Source organism: Setaria viridis, chromosome 8 (assembly GCF_005286985.2).
Source record: "Setaria viridis chromosome 8, Setaria_viridis_v4.0, whole genome shotgun sequence".
NCBI lineage: Eukaryota > Viridiplantae > Streptophyta > Magnoliopsida > Poales > Poaceae > Setaria > Setaria viridis.
This window is the reverse complement of record NC_048270.2, coordinates 8,206,229-8,221,752: the sequence shown is the minus strand read 5'-3', so window position 1 is coordinate 8,221,752 and position 15,524 is coordinate 8,206,229. Positions and strand designations below refer to the sequence as shown.

Genomic DNA, 15,524 nt, shown 5'->3' with positions numbered 1-15,524 from the left:
CCCAGGAAGAACAAAATCTAAGAGTTAATAAGGCATTACCACACATAACCACCTGTTGATAACATAGGCTACAACTAATTCACATTTTTCCGCAGCATCAAAGGAGGGGTTAAAGAGGTGGATAAAACAATATGACACTTGGTGGAACTCCCTGTAAAATCAACAAATGTTGCAAGACCTAGGGAGTAACATAGGGGGGAGATGGCTAAGCAGACAGTCACGGACTTACATTACCAGACGGGATGCTTTACTATTGCTATCGCTTGCTATTAGTTAAAGAGGCTGCATAAGAAATCTGCATCCTGGTTATACTCTATTGTGAGGGTTTCCGGTCATACTGATTACTGCATGTTGTTGATGCTGTTTGCTGGTCCAAGTCCACCCTCTTGCTGGTTTGTCTACAGGTTCGGAATCAGCAGTTCTATATATAACAAAACCGGTTGATGTTACAAACAGGCAGTCTTGTTGTCGATGACCTAGAACTCCATGTCTTGGCTGCCCTGGAACCTGAGGTTGTCTCCGCTGGTGCCCGGCAGCGCCATGTGCGCTGCTCCTGTATGTTGCCCAGGCAGTAGTTATAACAGTTGTACCACCACAAGCCTGAGTTCGTAATGTAGAGTAGTTCTGTAAATCTTTGCAGGTACTTACGCGTACACCTTGTCGCCAGGGACGCAGGTCCTTGCGTACTTCGTCGTTAACTCCCAGGTGTGGTCGGTCATGGCGCCGCCCAGAATCTGATCCCTTCAAACAGTACAGTCGTCGATCAAAACGGCATTGCGAGCCCAGAATCTGACATACCTGCGCGTGAAAAGTACTTAGAAGCTCACCGCGCGCAGCTCGTTGGGCTTGACCATGAGCATCCTGACCAAGTCCTGAACAGTCTTGACGTGGTGGTCTTAAAGCCTCCTGCAGAACGCGCCATCCTTACCGATCTTCTCCAGCCTCCAGACTTCATCGCTGATGACGGGAGGGTGGTGCTTTTCATTGCCTAGCGCGCGGCTTTCTATGACTCTGAAGGCCTCTGTGATGGCCTCTGCCCTCTCGAACCCTGCCCTCTCGGTGCTTTTCATTGCCTAGCATGCATGCGGTGGAGCATGTGCGCCACCTTAGCACCACCGTGCCTCATGGTGAGGCTGACATCGCCCCTGAGCAGTGCACAGTTGCGCACTCACGCCGGTCATGCACCACGTTCCTCTGGAACTCCTCGTATGACCATTCCTGACGGCCGTCCGGTGGGAATTCCCCGTCGAGCGGGACCAGCATCAAGCGCAGCGTCTACCGGAGCTCGGCCGGCGAGCCGGTGCCTGCGTCCACGAGGATGATCTCTACTGGACCGCCACTAGCTAGCACCCTCGATATTAGGCTAATCCCAGTGGGGGTTTCATAGAAGTTTTATGCACATTAAATACAGTGACACATCAGCATATGTGATGACATGGCATGATAGTTATGAAGTGGGAGAGGGAAGGAGTTTCATCAGGATGAAATTGTGTATACACTGTTTCCAAGACTATAAAACTTGCATTGGGGGCTATAGAGTTTCATTTCTTCTAACCATATCCAATCACATACCTCACAATTAAATGTCATGATCATCCTATGAAATCGTGAAATGGAACTATGCACTGGGACTCTCTGTTTCATTCATGAGAATACACATCATGGGATAATGTGGCATCCTTAGAAACAGTGCGATGAAACCTTGTACTGGGACTGGCCTTAGTGCCCGTGTAGATTGGGAGCCGCAGCAGGACCTTGAAGACCAGCTTCCACGTCAGCTGCTTGGCTGGCAGCCTCTCAATGTAGTGCGGGGGGCTCCGCATCACTCCAGCCTGCAGCTCCTCTTCCACCTGAATGTTCACAGGACAACACAGCAATTACGACCGGTATTGGTAACTAGGCTATCACTACCAGCATTTTTGTCATTAACCGACAGTGCAATAAACCACTAGCTCAATGTACATTGCCACTTGAAAGGTAAGTTATATATATTCCTAATATTTGTTCACCTCTTGTAAATTAAGATTCTAAACTATCTACTCCCTTTCAAATTTACCTAGCTGTCTCTAGGTTCTATGTGAACAAAGTTATTATATTAGAATGCGCCAGCTGCGTAGCTGTGGCATCAATGAAGTAATCATGCCAGATATGATAAACTGCTCAGTTCTTTCTGTTTCCTTGATCCACTGGATTATACACTGTATATCGGGTCTCTTTGCTGGGACAAGATCCATGCACTTTATGCTTATCTGTGTCAATACTCTTACTTGTTCCCAAAGTGTATCTTCCGATGATATGTCAAACATGTTCCTCCAGTTTTCAAGCACCTGTAAAGTTGCAAAGATATACATGTAAGGATCGATTTACGAAGAAGTCACAAAAAAAAATGGGACGTGAACAGGGTGCAGGCTCCAAAACGTGCCTTCGCTCATTGTTTAATTTCATCATTTTCCTTTTTGTGTCAAGCAGCTTATCATGGCTCAGGATTTTATATTATTCAGAACAATTTACTAAACCATGTGAACAATTTTATATTGGACATTGCCACTGTGTGCATATTCTGTATAGTTTTCCTTACATCGTCAACTGGAGAATATCCCTTCTGTCCCCGTCAGTATCTCTGTGAATATAACACCTAGACTGTATATGTCCAACTTGAATGTGATGACTCCACTATGGCACTCTGGTGCCAGATATCCCCTGCATGAAACATGTATCGTACGATTAGATTAATGCATAAAAAATCTATACATGCCTAACAAAATTATAATGTGACTCTGAATAGGCCTAGCTAGCTAACCAGGATCCATATAGCCATGATGTAATAGTCCTGGTTTGGTTTTCATCGAAGCACCTTGAGAGACCAGAATCAGAAATATTTAGCACCATGTTATCGTCCAGTAGTATATTGGCAGGTTTCAGATCTAAATGAACTATATGTAGCTCATGAAGATGACATGTGCCTTTTGCTAAATTCCCTTTAATATTTTATATCGTTCTCTCCGTTCCAGTCCATGAGATGCATCTGTGCAAAGGAAACAGGGCAGCCACAATGAGAAGTAAAAGTAGTCCTTATAGAGTGATATGGCATGTCTCACCGTTATGCAGGCAATTTAAAGAGTTGCAGGCTTATGGGTACCCATATAGCTAAAGATCACCCATATAGAATAGAATAATATTTTCTCACTCTCTCTCCATGGTTGGCTAGGTGGGACGGTTGATTTTTATTTGCAAGTGGGATCCATACTTATACATACCTGGCTCATATTGTGGCAAAGAAATAGGGGTAAAAGACTACTTTTACATGACCCACGTATAAAGACCGGTTGGTCTTCACACGTTGCTCATGCCCGTTAAAGAGTGTTGTTCACGGCATCTTTTAGTACAAACTGGACAGTTAATAGTTCGATTCAAAGCCTGGGAAGCGTGGCAAAGATAATCCTTAATAAATAATAGATAGATGAACTTCATTAGGTGCCACAGATCGTACCAGTGATATAGTGACGCAGACTGCGATTAGGTAGATACTCAAAGCAGAGCAATCTGTGTCGAACAGCTGCCATGACAAACTTCCCCTTTGGTCCTGAAGTTTCCCATGAGTACCAGCGTAGTATCCAAGGAATCATACTATATTTTTGTGCTTGACCCTCATCAGGCAATCAACCTCTTGGTTGTATTTAGCCTCATCCAGATCAATCGTGTCTAACAGCTTCTTCACAGCGACTGTCCTGCCATTTCCAAGAAACCCCTGCAATCAAAAGTCACAAAACACTGCTGTGTCAGCATGAATGTCAGGCTTGACATTGCCTTCGGTAGTTGGGTTGCTCATAGAATCAAAATACCTTGTAAACAACTGCAAACCCACCCCTACCGATTTGCAGATCATCTGAGAAATCTTTCGTGATTTTCTTCAGTAATGACAATGACAGATAGTAGGTTCAGAACAAGTTTCATCAGATACCATGCGCACCAAGAGATTAAGCTTACTAGCGTCAGAATCCATGCGCAACTAAACATAAAAGACACCCTTCAAAAAATATCCAGAATTAGTTATCAGGCCGATGAATATTTTGCAAGTAACCAGGTGAAGACAAAACAAAACATCAGAACTTTGATGCCGGTGACTTGGAGCCTGTGTGTTTAAGAATGTGATTGTGAAAAGCAGGTTGCAGATTGCAGAATTCTAAAAGCTGGACTGTAACAATTTGGATCGTAAAAAGCTGAGGCTACTTAACAGTTGGGACATAGAGGGCAACCGAGCCGGCCGGGCATCTCATCGTTGTGCCAGCACGCGCATCGGCCAAGCCCGTTGGATCCTTGCAATCGCATCTTCGATTCTTCGGTCCTGATCAACTTACAACTAAGCCACTACCGTTGCGCGCAACCGCCGGCCACCCATGACCCGTAGTTGTGATGCCGGCGCCGCGAGCTCTTTTATGGTACACAACCATTGTATTCGAAAAGTACTAGGATATAAACATCCGACGATTAAGATGAATTGTATACTACTGAAAACTTCACCTGTGGTATGGGTGGTATACATGAGTAGTATAAATAGTATATGGGTACCATGATTAAAAACACAAATGGCATCACTATAATATTTTTTGACACTAGTGTAAAATCTAAAAAGAACATTCTATTTGAAATATCACATTTTACAATGTAATAATTACTAGATTATTCATAATAATAAATGTTTATATCTTATATATAGTATATATCAAAAGAGCTCGGCGCCGTCGGATTACGGCTGCGCTCCCTGCTCTACGGCATCAGCGCTAGCTCCCGCACAAGCCACGCCTATGGTGGGGAAATTTCCTTGCAATTCAGTGTTTGCGCTTGCAATTGTGGAATCACAAGTTAAAAAAAAACAGGCGCAATCTGGGCATTTCCTGCGTGCTTTGGTTCTTAAGGTTAACCATAATACAAAGATGCGAGAAGAAGAATCTTTCAAAAGAAAAGGATGCGGGAAGAAAGGAAAAATGCTTAAGAGTGAGAAGGTCTTCTTCCCCTTCAGAAGCAAACCGGGACGAGCATGAAACCACAGACTAGATCCACAACGCACCTTAGAAAGTCATCGAACCGGTATTCAAGAGCCGAAGCAGCTTATGAGGAGCTATTTCATCCTAGAACAGGGGAAAGATGCTTAGCCTTCAGGCTATACTTCAGATCTAGACTTGCGAGAGCATTGATAGTGACCAGATGCCTTGTTTTGAGCTTCGAGTACAATATGATGAGACGGTATCTTCTCAAAAAATTTGTTCACCGACCGTTAGATGCATGTGTTAGAACCGTGCGTTCAGACAAATCCCAAAGAACAATAAAGGTAAAAGCGCCCACTATAGTAGTATGGTATTCCGTCCAGTCACATGGAAGCTGCTCCTGTGTACAGTGTACTAGAAGTACGCATGTACTAAGCAGTTAGCACAATACTCTCTGAAAAAAAAATCTTACCTTCCATTTTTCTTCTTTTTTTATCTTTCTTCCCTTTTTTACTGGTTCAGAAACCTGCAGGAGGCCATCGTTGTAACAACCATCTGGTGATAAGTACAAGAAGCCTCATGGCAAGCACCAACTCCATACTGTGAGGCCGGGGACAGAAATAAAATTAGGAAGTTACTTTACTTCTAAAAAATACATGTTAGCAACCTACAAGATGGCGATCGTGGCGCCACTTCGACAGCCCTACCAAGAGTTCCTTTGGCACTCTGCAAATCAACTCAGAAACTGCGCTGTGCCAATATGCAGGTGTGTATGCCACATATTCAAATACAGTTTTAACTGTTGCAGGTGTGTATGGCACATATTCAAATACAATTAAGGAAAAAAGACAGGGAAAACTTCTTTTCCAGTAAAAAAAATACCACCAAGCACTGTCAATCTATCAGACAGCACAAGATGCCGACTTTTCACAAAATACCTGAAGCAGGCAGCACCAGGAACCCAACTTGGGCGTGTTCCAATTCCCATTCCTGCAGGTCTTGTACCTCCGTTCCGCGATATTTATCCATGAATATTCACCCATGTATGCATAGACCGAGGAACACTCAATCTAAGCGTTAATAAGGAATGCCCACAGCCCTATTATATGATTCTACAGCTACTTAGCTTTTTTACAACATCAATGAAAGGGGTAAACAGTGGACAAGCAATGTGACACATTGTGAAACTGCAACTCCCAGTAAAATTGACAAATGTTATAGAACTGAGGGAGTAACACACGCAGAGGTAGCTAGACGGATAGTTACAGACTTACATTTACCAGCCGGAATGCTTGCTATCGCTTATGGTACCCTTTTTTGTCAGCATTAGCGCGAAGCACAAATGCTACTGGCCCCGGGGAGGTCATGGCACCATAACTGATGCTGCATAGGCAATCTGCCCAGGGAGGGCAAATGCATCATCACATTGGAACTTTATCGTTCCTGGTTACTCTATTGTGAGGGTTTCCAGTCATACTGAATGTTATTGAAGCTGTTTGCCTGTCTAAGACCACCCAATAGCTGGTTTCCTATGTCATGCTGCTGTTGCTGCTGTTGTTGCTGCTGATGTAGTTGACTCAATTGTGATAGGTCATGTGCACTGTGATTCATTCCCATCCTTGCACCCATTGCCATTGGGTTGTTCGTCATTGCCGTTCTCATCCCATGACCAAACCCACCCATGGCACCAAACCCCATTCCTCCCATTCCTGAGTTATTTGTGACAGCATTGCCAACTAAGCAATTAACCCCATTAACACCAGGGTTTAGTCCATTTGGTCTCTTCATATCATTCCCTGACTGGCCAACTCCGTTCATCTGTGATGACAGCAAATCTTGCAAGATTTTCTGAACCGAGCTTTGGGACTCACTTGGCTCAGCCTCCTGAGGTCGAGTAGCAGGTGGTTGCATCGGAGGTATGCTTGATGACGTAGTCGGGGAGCTTAGTTGGTTTGTATTTTGAGGAGCAGGCATCATATTGTTATTGGATGCTGTGGGTACCGGGGAAGGGAAAGAGGTAGATGGATTTGACTGCAATGAGCTTGTTGAGTTCACCTTGGGAATTGCCGCATTGCCACCGCCATTGTAGGGACCACCATTAGTGCTGCTCATCGGATGATCTTGTCTAGAATTCATTGAACTTTGCAAGAGCCCAACAACAGAAGGTGAAGGTGCAGATGTAGAAGGGGCGCAACTGAGAGAATTATTTGATGTCACATCACCATTAGCAGAGGCAGAAGGCTGCACACCAGTCATAGGAGCAGAATTTTGGCCACTCTGATTTGAACTCTGAGGAATAGCCTGCTGGTCCTCAGGCTGTTGCTGCTGTGGTTGAAGAGGGTTGACCCCTGAAGCAGTCCTCCTTGGAAAGTTATGCAAGCTATCTGAACAAGCAACAACAGTAGATGTTAAAGAAAGGCAGGAAAGAAAAGAATAGCATACAACATTTCAACAACTAAAAATATTAACGCTGCTGGTTCTTTACTTGGGAGGGGATTCAGACCACCAAGCTTTACAAAAAACATTATCTGATTCAAACTCAAACTTTTATTTCTATGGAAAAAGTTGGGAAAAAATTGGGTGCTTGAAATCCCAGGCCACAACGTCTCTGTCTGTCTGGAGGCTTACAACGAGACGTGCTAAGAGATACATCATGTTTGGAATTTAAAATTCACAACCACGGTGTGAGGCTGCCCAGATCCAATCCAGAACACTGAGACAACACCAGCTTTTTTGGACTGTGCAGGTGATGTTAACAGTGAAATCTTCCAGTTTCAAGGTGATAGCGAGAAAGACTGAATGCAACATGATTGTTTCAATTTCAAACATTTATAAGCCAACACAGTATGAAAATTTGAAGAAAATGGGGCATATAGATCAAGAGTAAAACTGGAATACACCATAATAAGGAACTGAGCCTTGCTCAGTTGATGGTACATGTGGGCATGCACCCCCACCACCAAGGTTCGAGTCCTCGTCGGAGGGTTCATTTCCTTTTCTAATACACCATGAACTGACTAGTTCCTTTGTTTTGGCTGTGGTCAGGAATGTTTGAAATTAGTTCTCTCAATGTGGTGACAAATCATGGAATATCACATCGGATCAATTGAATGCATTCCTATTTTACTAAATTGCCTAGCGTATTTAGGGTATGACCATGAATTCAGCATCCAAAGATGACTTGATAAACTTTTAAATCAGTTGCCACAACATAGCTTGATTAGGAGAATCTTGCCGTAGTGTTTTATAGACACAGGCACCTGGGGCTAGGTTGTCAAAAAAAAGAACCTTGCAAGAAATGCGGTTACAAATCAAACAGGGACCTAATTCAGGCCATAATTTCCTAACAGAAACACAGCAATAATCAGATCCTTCAAACAGCAAGTGGTTATAGAAGTGCAGGATAAAAAGGACCCCACATGGAAGTGTTATAGAAGTGTAGGATAAGAAGGACCCCACAAAAAGATGAAATACCATACCAATGGGTCCAGATCCTGTATTCCTGCTGTGATCAATCAAATCCTTCATACAGTTTACAACCTCAGCAATCTGTAAGAATCAGTATTCAGATTACAAGAATAATAATCAACACGGGATAATCAGCTTCAATAACTTTAGATAAGTTGATAGCCTTCAAAAAAATGCAAATCATGAAATGCAACAAGATTCTAAAATATAAAATTGTTGATTACCTGAAGGCAGCGAACATAGCGTTTTGTGTATCCTAAATCATTTACCAATGGCACCTCCAGGGCTTTAGCCAACTGACGGGCACATGCAACAAACCTACAATATTAAAATTAGATTAAAATAAATCTTATGAACTTGGAAGGTATGAAAAAGTTGATGAGTTAGTGCGAGCATTAGTCGACAAAATGCATATGGATGTATTTATGAGCTAAGCAAAAATTATGGATACCTCTACCGTGATAGGTTCTTTTATGCAATAAAAGTTATGAACATTGAAGCAAAAGATAATGTACCTAAAATCAAATCATAAACTATTTGAAGCAGGATATCTGCACATGTAAACCAAATATTTGTCTAAATATGTTTTAGCATAAACTCATTTTCTTGTTACGGACTGCAACTTGCATGCCACTAATACTAGATAATATAAAAATGTTATTTGACGCAAGGGCACATGCATAAAAGCATCTGCACGAGAGCTTACCACCAATATATTACTTAGTATTACCAATGCAGCCTAAAATTCCTACTCAACTAAAATGCTATCATTATCATGGCAACACTAGCTCACTTGTTCCACTATTCCAGAAACACATTGATTTTCAACCAGAATTCCATTACTCTATTTGCTCCAGTATCCCAGAACCCAATGCCCAATATATTAATTTAGATCTGTTCCCTTATAGCCTATCCAAATACCACAAGTCAACAATGCAAATCATGCCAGGAATGCAAGATGCTCCAAAATGAGGCACACTGATTCACAGAGTAGCATATCCCCTTTTTCTACAGAACCAAAGCACAACCATTGGCATTAATAAGTTACTACTCTTCACCCAATAGCATAAGATTTTAGGTGAGTTGGTAAGTGCATCAATAATTACACTGCATAAAGTTCCTTTCAGCCTAGATCAAGTCTCTTATTCATCTGAGATTAGGCTTGGTTTCTGCTCACAACTTCAGCACTCTCTGTGGTAACATTTTGGAAAGTGTTTAGTTCCATATAGGCATATACCATTTATGTCACTGAATGGAATGTTCCCATTTCAAACAGGAAAAATACTTGTACTCAATGGTCATTCCATTCAACAGACAAAAAAATAGTGCTCAACAAAAGAACTTAACAAAGTGGATTGTCCGGCTACATTCTAGTGTTCATCCAAGTGGTACCAGCTTAATAAGAGGAATTGACAATCGTAAGTTGTTGCTTAGGACATATGGTGAGCCCTTTGATCTTGGGTTTAAGGGTGTGTTATCCTATCTGAAAGACAAGGTGAGAGTAAGATTATTGATGTCCAATTGTAAGCTGATGGGTTGCACACTAACAACTAACAAGCCTAGTATAGCCTAGAAAACCCTGGATACATGGTGACTAGTCATATGCAGTCACAAAAATAGTCCCAACCGCAGCTGCAAGAAAGTCACTTAGACCTCTTCTGGGACACAACCATTTACAGTGCTGACAGCCACCTAGGTATGGTTTCCACACTACGCATACCCTCTGTATCACTACAGCCACTTGATATTTGAAATGCTAGTACCATAATACAATCACTTGTTATTTGACAGTTAGGCCTGTGTCGATCTGGTATGTTGTAGCTAATTAAGGCTCCCAAATGGAAATACGATATCTTGTAATCTATCAAGATGGAAGCCACAATGGTTCCTTATGTTTGCAGATAATTTGTGGGTGATAGCACAAAAATAGCCAACACCCACCACAATGATCAATGGACTCAGTAGCCTATTTGATTTGTCTCCACGTGTTCCACTGGAATCACCACTAATCTATTCATAGAATCAAGGTCAATTAAAATTGAAGAAAGTGTTGCCCATAGGGCTAACGCATCAAGAACTGCACACATAGAAGACGTCAACAAGTAGGTCCATCTTAAAAATGATTTTTCTTACCATGGAAGATAGTCAATTTCAAAACAAAACAAAAATATGCATGATGGAAAGGGTGGAAAGCCATTTGATGAGAGCAAGAACTGAAGATGAAATGTTGGAATGTAGCGCATCAAGGGCCAATCTCCTTACGAGTTGCAATTATTCTGCATGTCCTGAGCCGACAAACTCGTTGAATTTTGGGCTGCAGCCTGGTACTTCTGTACAACCGCACCAAGATTACTAACCTGCATGTAAACATCAAGGACAGGGAAGTATATGAAAATCCTTGTCACGAAATTCAAAATTGACAACAAGGTTTATGACTTGTCAATTGAGTGAATACGCGGTCTATTTATTGGAAACACCTCATACCTGTGGTATTATAGATCTCCGTGGAATAAGTTCCTCATGGCGCCTAGCACAGAACTCCCAAGATGCAATCTTGAATTAAAAGAAGATAGCACAGAACTGTGTTTTAGCCTAGAAGGTACCAAGGAATAAATGTAAAAGGAACAAATTGGAAATTAAATTACATTACCTTGAGGTCTGAATTAAAAACTATCCTTAGATGCCCCTCACGAACCACACGCAATTGCTCAAAGACGCTTTCCTGGATTGCTTTCGTGTAGTCCAAAATAATCTGACCGGATGCATTCTGGGATTCACGTGGCATGTCGATGTACAGAAGTTCTTCCAGAGTACCACTTGCATACTTGATTTGACATAATCGTGGTAGTACCTCAACTGTTGTTTCTGTAAAAAGTAACACAATATCAAATGAAAGCATGAGAGAGTAAGACATTATTCTTTTTCTATAAGAAAATGATGTTTACCAAAACCACGGCCAGGTTTCCGATTGCAAATCTCACAGTGCCATACGTCCTGCAAGAGGAGCCATATGACAAATCCAAAGGTAAGAATTTCACAGGCGAACATACTAGATGCTAAACCATTCTCTAATTCAATAGTCATGGTCCAATTTTCAAACAATAAAGTCAGTATTCCATGGCAATGGTGCACTAGACCTGTGGGAAAACTCCAGTTGTCTGACGACCACTTCCATACAGCGAGACACACCACCTCTTTTTAGCATTTGGAGCAAAATACTCATTGACAAAGTTTCTCCAGTACTCAATGTTGTTATCCTGCATCAGAGGAATAAGTAAGATATACCATGTTGTAAGAATCTGGCCATCATTTGGAGCACCAAATTACTCCTTCAAACAAGCAGCTGAGAACTTACTTGTGGTCTGTTCTGTTGATGATACATGTAATGGGTCAATCTCTTTGCACAGGTTCCTGGTTCATAGGGAGGTGACTTTCCTTGAGTTCTCATGTTTAGACTCTGTTGACGAAGTAACTGCTGATGTTGCTGCTGTTGTTGCTGCTGCTGCTGTTGCTGCAATTGATTTCTCTGCAAAGGCAAGTTTTTTAGAATCTGGTGTTGTTGTTGCTGCTGCTGCATATGCAGGAGCCGTTGTTGTTGCAAGAGGCTCAGTTGAGCAGCAGCGGCAGCTTGAGAGTTTGCGATTGCATTTGGTCCACCCATTGATACAAGGTCTGGACAATTTCTAATCTGCTTTGTCAGCTGCAACAAATGTTGCTGTTGCTGTTGTTGCTGCTGCTGCTGTTGCTGTTGTTGCTGCTGCTGCTGCAAGAAAGCTGATGAGTCTGAACTCTGTTGCTCCATCTTGACTGAACTCAAACTCCGCATCATCTGGGCTTGCAACTGCTGCGGCTCAAGCTTCACACCACTAGCACTACGCATCATCTGGGCTGGACCATTCTGGTCAGATTGCCCCATCTGCTGTTCGGATTTGATGCCAACCATGCTTCCCCCATTCTCCAACTTCACTGTAGCCTGTGGCTGCTGGAGCTGCTGAGAATGTTGTGGCTGCTGGTTGTAAGACATCGGCAGCTGCTGCTGCTGTTGCTGCATATCCTGCACAACATCCATCTGCTGTTGCTGCTGCTGCGAAGTCGCCTGCATGTTGTCTGAACCCATCTGATTGCCTAAATTAACCTGTGAGGAAGACGGGAACGACAGAGGATCCGACCCTCCCGCACCAATGAAATCACCACCACCATCCATCCCTCCTCTCTGCTGGAGCGTGCCCATCTGCATCCCACCACCTTGCATTGACCCTGGACCCTGCATATGTCCCCCATTCCCAAAGGACTGCCGGTTGAGCAAGGAGGACACACTCGAGGCACCCCCAAGCAGCCCATTGCCACCAAACTGTGTGCGCGGCGAGACCAGGGACGAGAAGGGCGACTGCGCAGAGAGCATGCCGCCACCACCTCCGCCCATCCCCGGCTGTCCGCCGCCTCCGCCACTGAGCAAGCTGGAGCTCGTCCGGAGCAGCGACGCCGCGGTGCCGCCCACCGGCTGCCCGGGCCCCATCGGATTGGGCGGGCCCGACGGCATCATCCTGAGGACGCTCCTCCTCCACCAACCGCTCCGAGATCGCGCGCGGCTCCTGCTCAGTACTCACCTCGGCATCGCGGCGCGCCCGCGAGATCCGCGGGAATCGAGCAGGAACCGGCGAGCATCACCACCCCTGCGAACAACCGGAGACCGCGAGTTAGCGGACGCGAGTGTGGGATCTACTACGCCATTACCCCCCGCGCAAATCTGCAGAGAGAGTGCCATCCCTAACCGAAACCAAGCAACCAGCACGAAACAACTGCACAGGCAGCGAAAGCGAACTTGTCCTCCCCAAATCCACCCGCGAGCAAGCAAAGCGCGAGCACCAAATCCGCCCCGCGAGCACGAGAAATCAACCAAATTACAGCCAGCGCGAGCCCACCAGCACCCTCGAGACCGCAAATTAACCCCCCAAATAAGCGGAATTAGGCGACGGCAAGGCAATCTCAGCTCGACACTCCGACGAGACGCGCCCCCACCACACACACGCTCGCCCACACTTACCTCCACTCCTCGGCGCGGAGCTCGTTCCCCCCTCGCGCCGGAGCTCGAAATCCGGCGATCCGGAGCTCGCCCCTCGAGCGAATCCCGCGGCGCAGTCGAGCGCCCGCACCGCACTGGCCGAGGGAGCAGCGAGCGACACCGCCTTCGCAGCAAGCGGGGTGCGCGTCCCCCGTCTCCGGCTTAGGGTTTAGCCAGGGGGCCGCCGCGGCGGCGGGCGCGAGCACGGTGGTAGTACAGCGACAGGGTACCGCCACCGCCCCGGTTTGTTATCTCGCGGATGGGATTTGGTTTTTGGTGTTCCTGTGTGCTGCGGCTGCGCTGTGGGGAAGAAAGCAGCGATGAGAGAGAAAGAGAAAGGGCAGAGAAAACGCTGCGACTTTGTCCTTGCGGACGTCAGAATTCCATTGGATGTGATTAAGAGCGGCGGCCGCCGACCCGCGCGGTTCCACCCCACCCGCTGCCGCGTGGGGCCGTAGGAACGCGGGGCCCGCGCGGAGGCGAGAGGGGCGGGTGGAGGACGCGGTGGGAGAGGGGTTGATTAGGGGGCTGGATTTTTTTGGGGTTGTTAGTTTATTATTGGTTTATATTGTTATTATAATATCCTTGTGTGTGGGCGCCGCGGGATGCGAAAAGAAGTCAGAAAGGAAGGGGTGCGTGCTCTGCCGCCGTGGCCAACGCTGTGGCTGTGGCGTTGTGATGGTAGGGACTAGGGAGAGGCTGGAGAGGCGCTATGGCTACTTCCGGGACAAGGGTGGAAACGCCGCCGGGTCTACATGTTCGTTTCGGGCACTTTTACTGGGGGGTTATACTGGAAATGTTCGGGGTATGGTTCAAAGGTACACTCGATGTAGGTTTGAAAAGACTTGGAGAAAAGATTTGCCTATAACAGTCAAGTTAGTCAAAACTTTGCGCTTCGTATGACAGAGTACTGGTAAAAAATCAAATAACTCTATATGGTAAGATAGATGTGTATAATGTAGCATTTACTCCTTTACTTTTCTACGCGTAAGAGACTTTGCCGTGGTGATGAGCAATAGAGTGGCATAAGTTGGTTTTAATGGTGAACTAGACATACATGCCGGTTGCCTAAGCGTGGAAGCGAGTTATTGCAAAAGTGGGTTGTGGTGTGGCGAGCGAGGGGGCGACGCATCGTGTTGCGACATCTGGATCCAACTTGAAAAAGGGGACGATGCGGGTGCTTAGGTGTAGGAATGGTGTTGGAGGGGGGAGGAGACGTGATTGGATCACGACGAATTACACTATAACTGAGCAACGTCATGTATAAGAGAAGTGGTTGGAATGCTTGGAGGTAGAATAGTGTTAATTGCTGGATTCGGCAGATATGGAGCCACAAGGTTTTGGAAAGAAATTTTTTTCAAGTTAAAGGAGATTGATTATTTACTCAGGAGTGAAGTTTACAATCTCCTCAAGAAACACACACAAAAAAGCGAAATCTCAACACTATCGAGTGCTTCATTGGTTTAGCAAGCTGTTTGAGTTCGTGAAGAGGTAGTTATGCTCTCTTTTTAAACAACACACAACAAAATCTGGCAGGCATCATGCCGTAGCCAAAGCTTTTGTCGCATTTGTAGAGTAGATGTGTCCTCGATAGTTTTACGCCTTTTTGCTTCCGTGGATGTTGTTCGTATCTAGTTGTGTTACATGCATCCTTTTTTCGTAATATGGGTGATCTTCTGTTGGAAGCTAATTAATGTCATAGTAATACATTTTTTATTTTCCAACTCGGAAGCACTAAGATTGTCATTAGGCCTTGCAAAGAGTATTAGCATTAATTTGAGCTTTTTCATCTGTGTGTGTCTCATATGTAGTTGATCTTCCGTGTAATTTCTTTTTATTTTGTTGCTCAAAGAAATACAGCCTTTATCGGATCTACTAGTATGCACACACTGATGAAAAACTCACATTTAGTCCCGGTTGGTAAGCCACATAGATCCTGAAAAATCAACCGGGACTAACTATTCGGAATAAAAGGGGGCTCTCTTTACCCCCTTTAGTTCCGGTTGGTA

At 44.7% G+C, this 15,524-nt stretch overlaps 1 protein-coding gene and 1 pseudogene across 1 annotated transcript; both read right to left on the bottom strand.

The window, feature by feature from the left end:
* Positions 1–1,467: 1,467 nt before the first annotated feature.
* On the bottom strand, positions 1,468–3,938 carry LOC117833421 (uncharacterized; annotated as a pseudogene).
* A 2,219-nt stretch (positions 3,939–6,157) lies between these two features.
* Positions 6,158–13,837, bottom strand: LOC117833418 (transcriptional corepressor SEUSS). Its single transcript, XM_034712893.2, has 10 exons — positions 13,498–13,837; positions 11,809–13,126; positions 11,591–11,710; positions 11,399–11,447; positions 11,104–11,318; positions 10,938–11,006; positions 10,716–10,810; positions 8,678–8,771; positions 8,465–8,534; positions 6,158–7,369 (listed from the first exon to the last, which is right to left on the bottom strand). Exons 2-10 carry the CDS (start codon positions 12,994–12,996, stop codon positions 6,438–6,440), a joined length of 2,832 nt encoding a protein of 943 aa, XP_034568784.1. The 5' UTR covers positions 12,997–13,126; positions 13,498–13,837; the 3' UTR covers positions 6,158–6,437.
* Between the last annotated feature and the right edge of the window lie 1,687 nt (positions 13,838–15,524).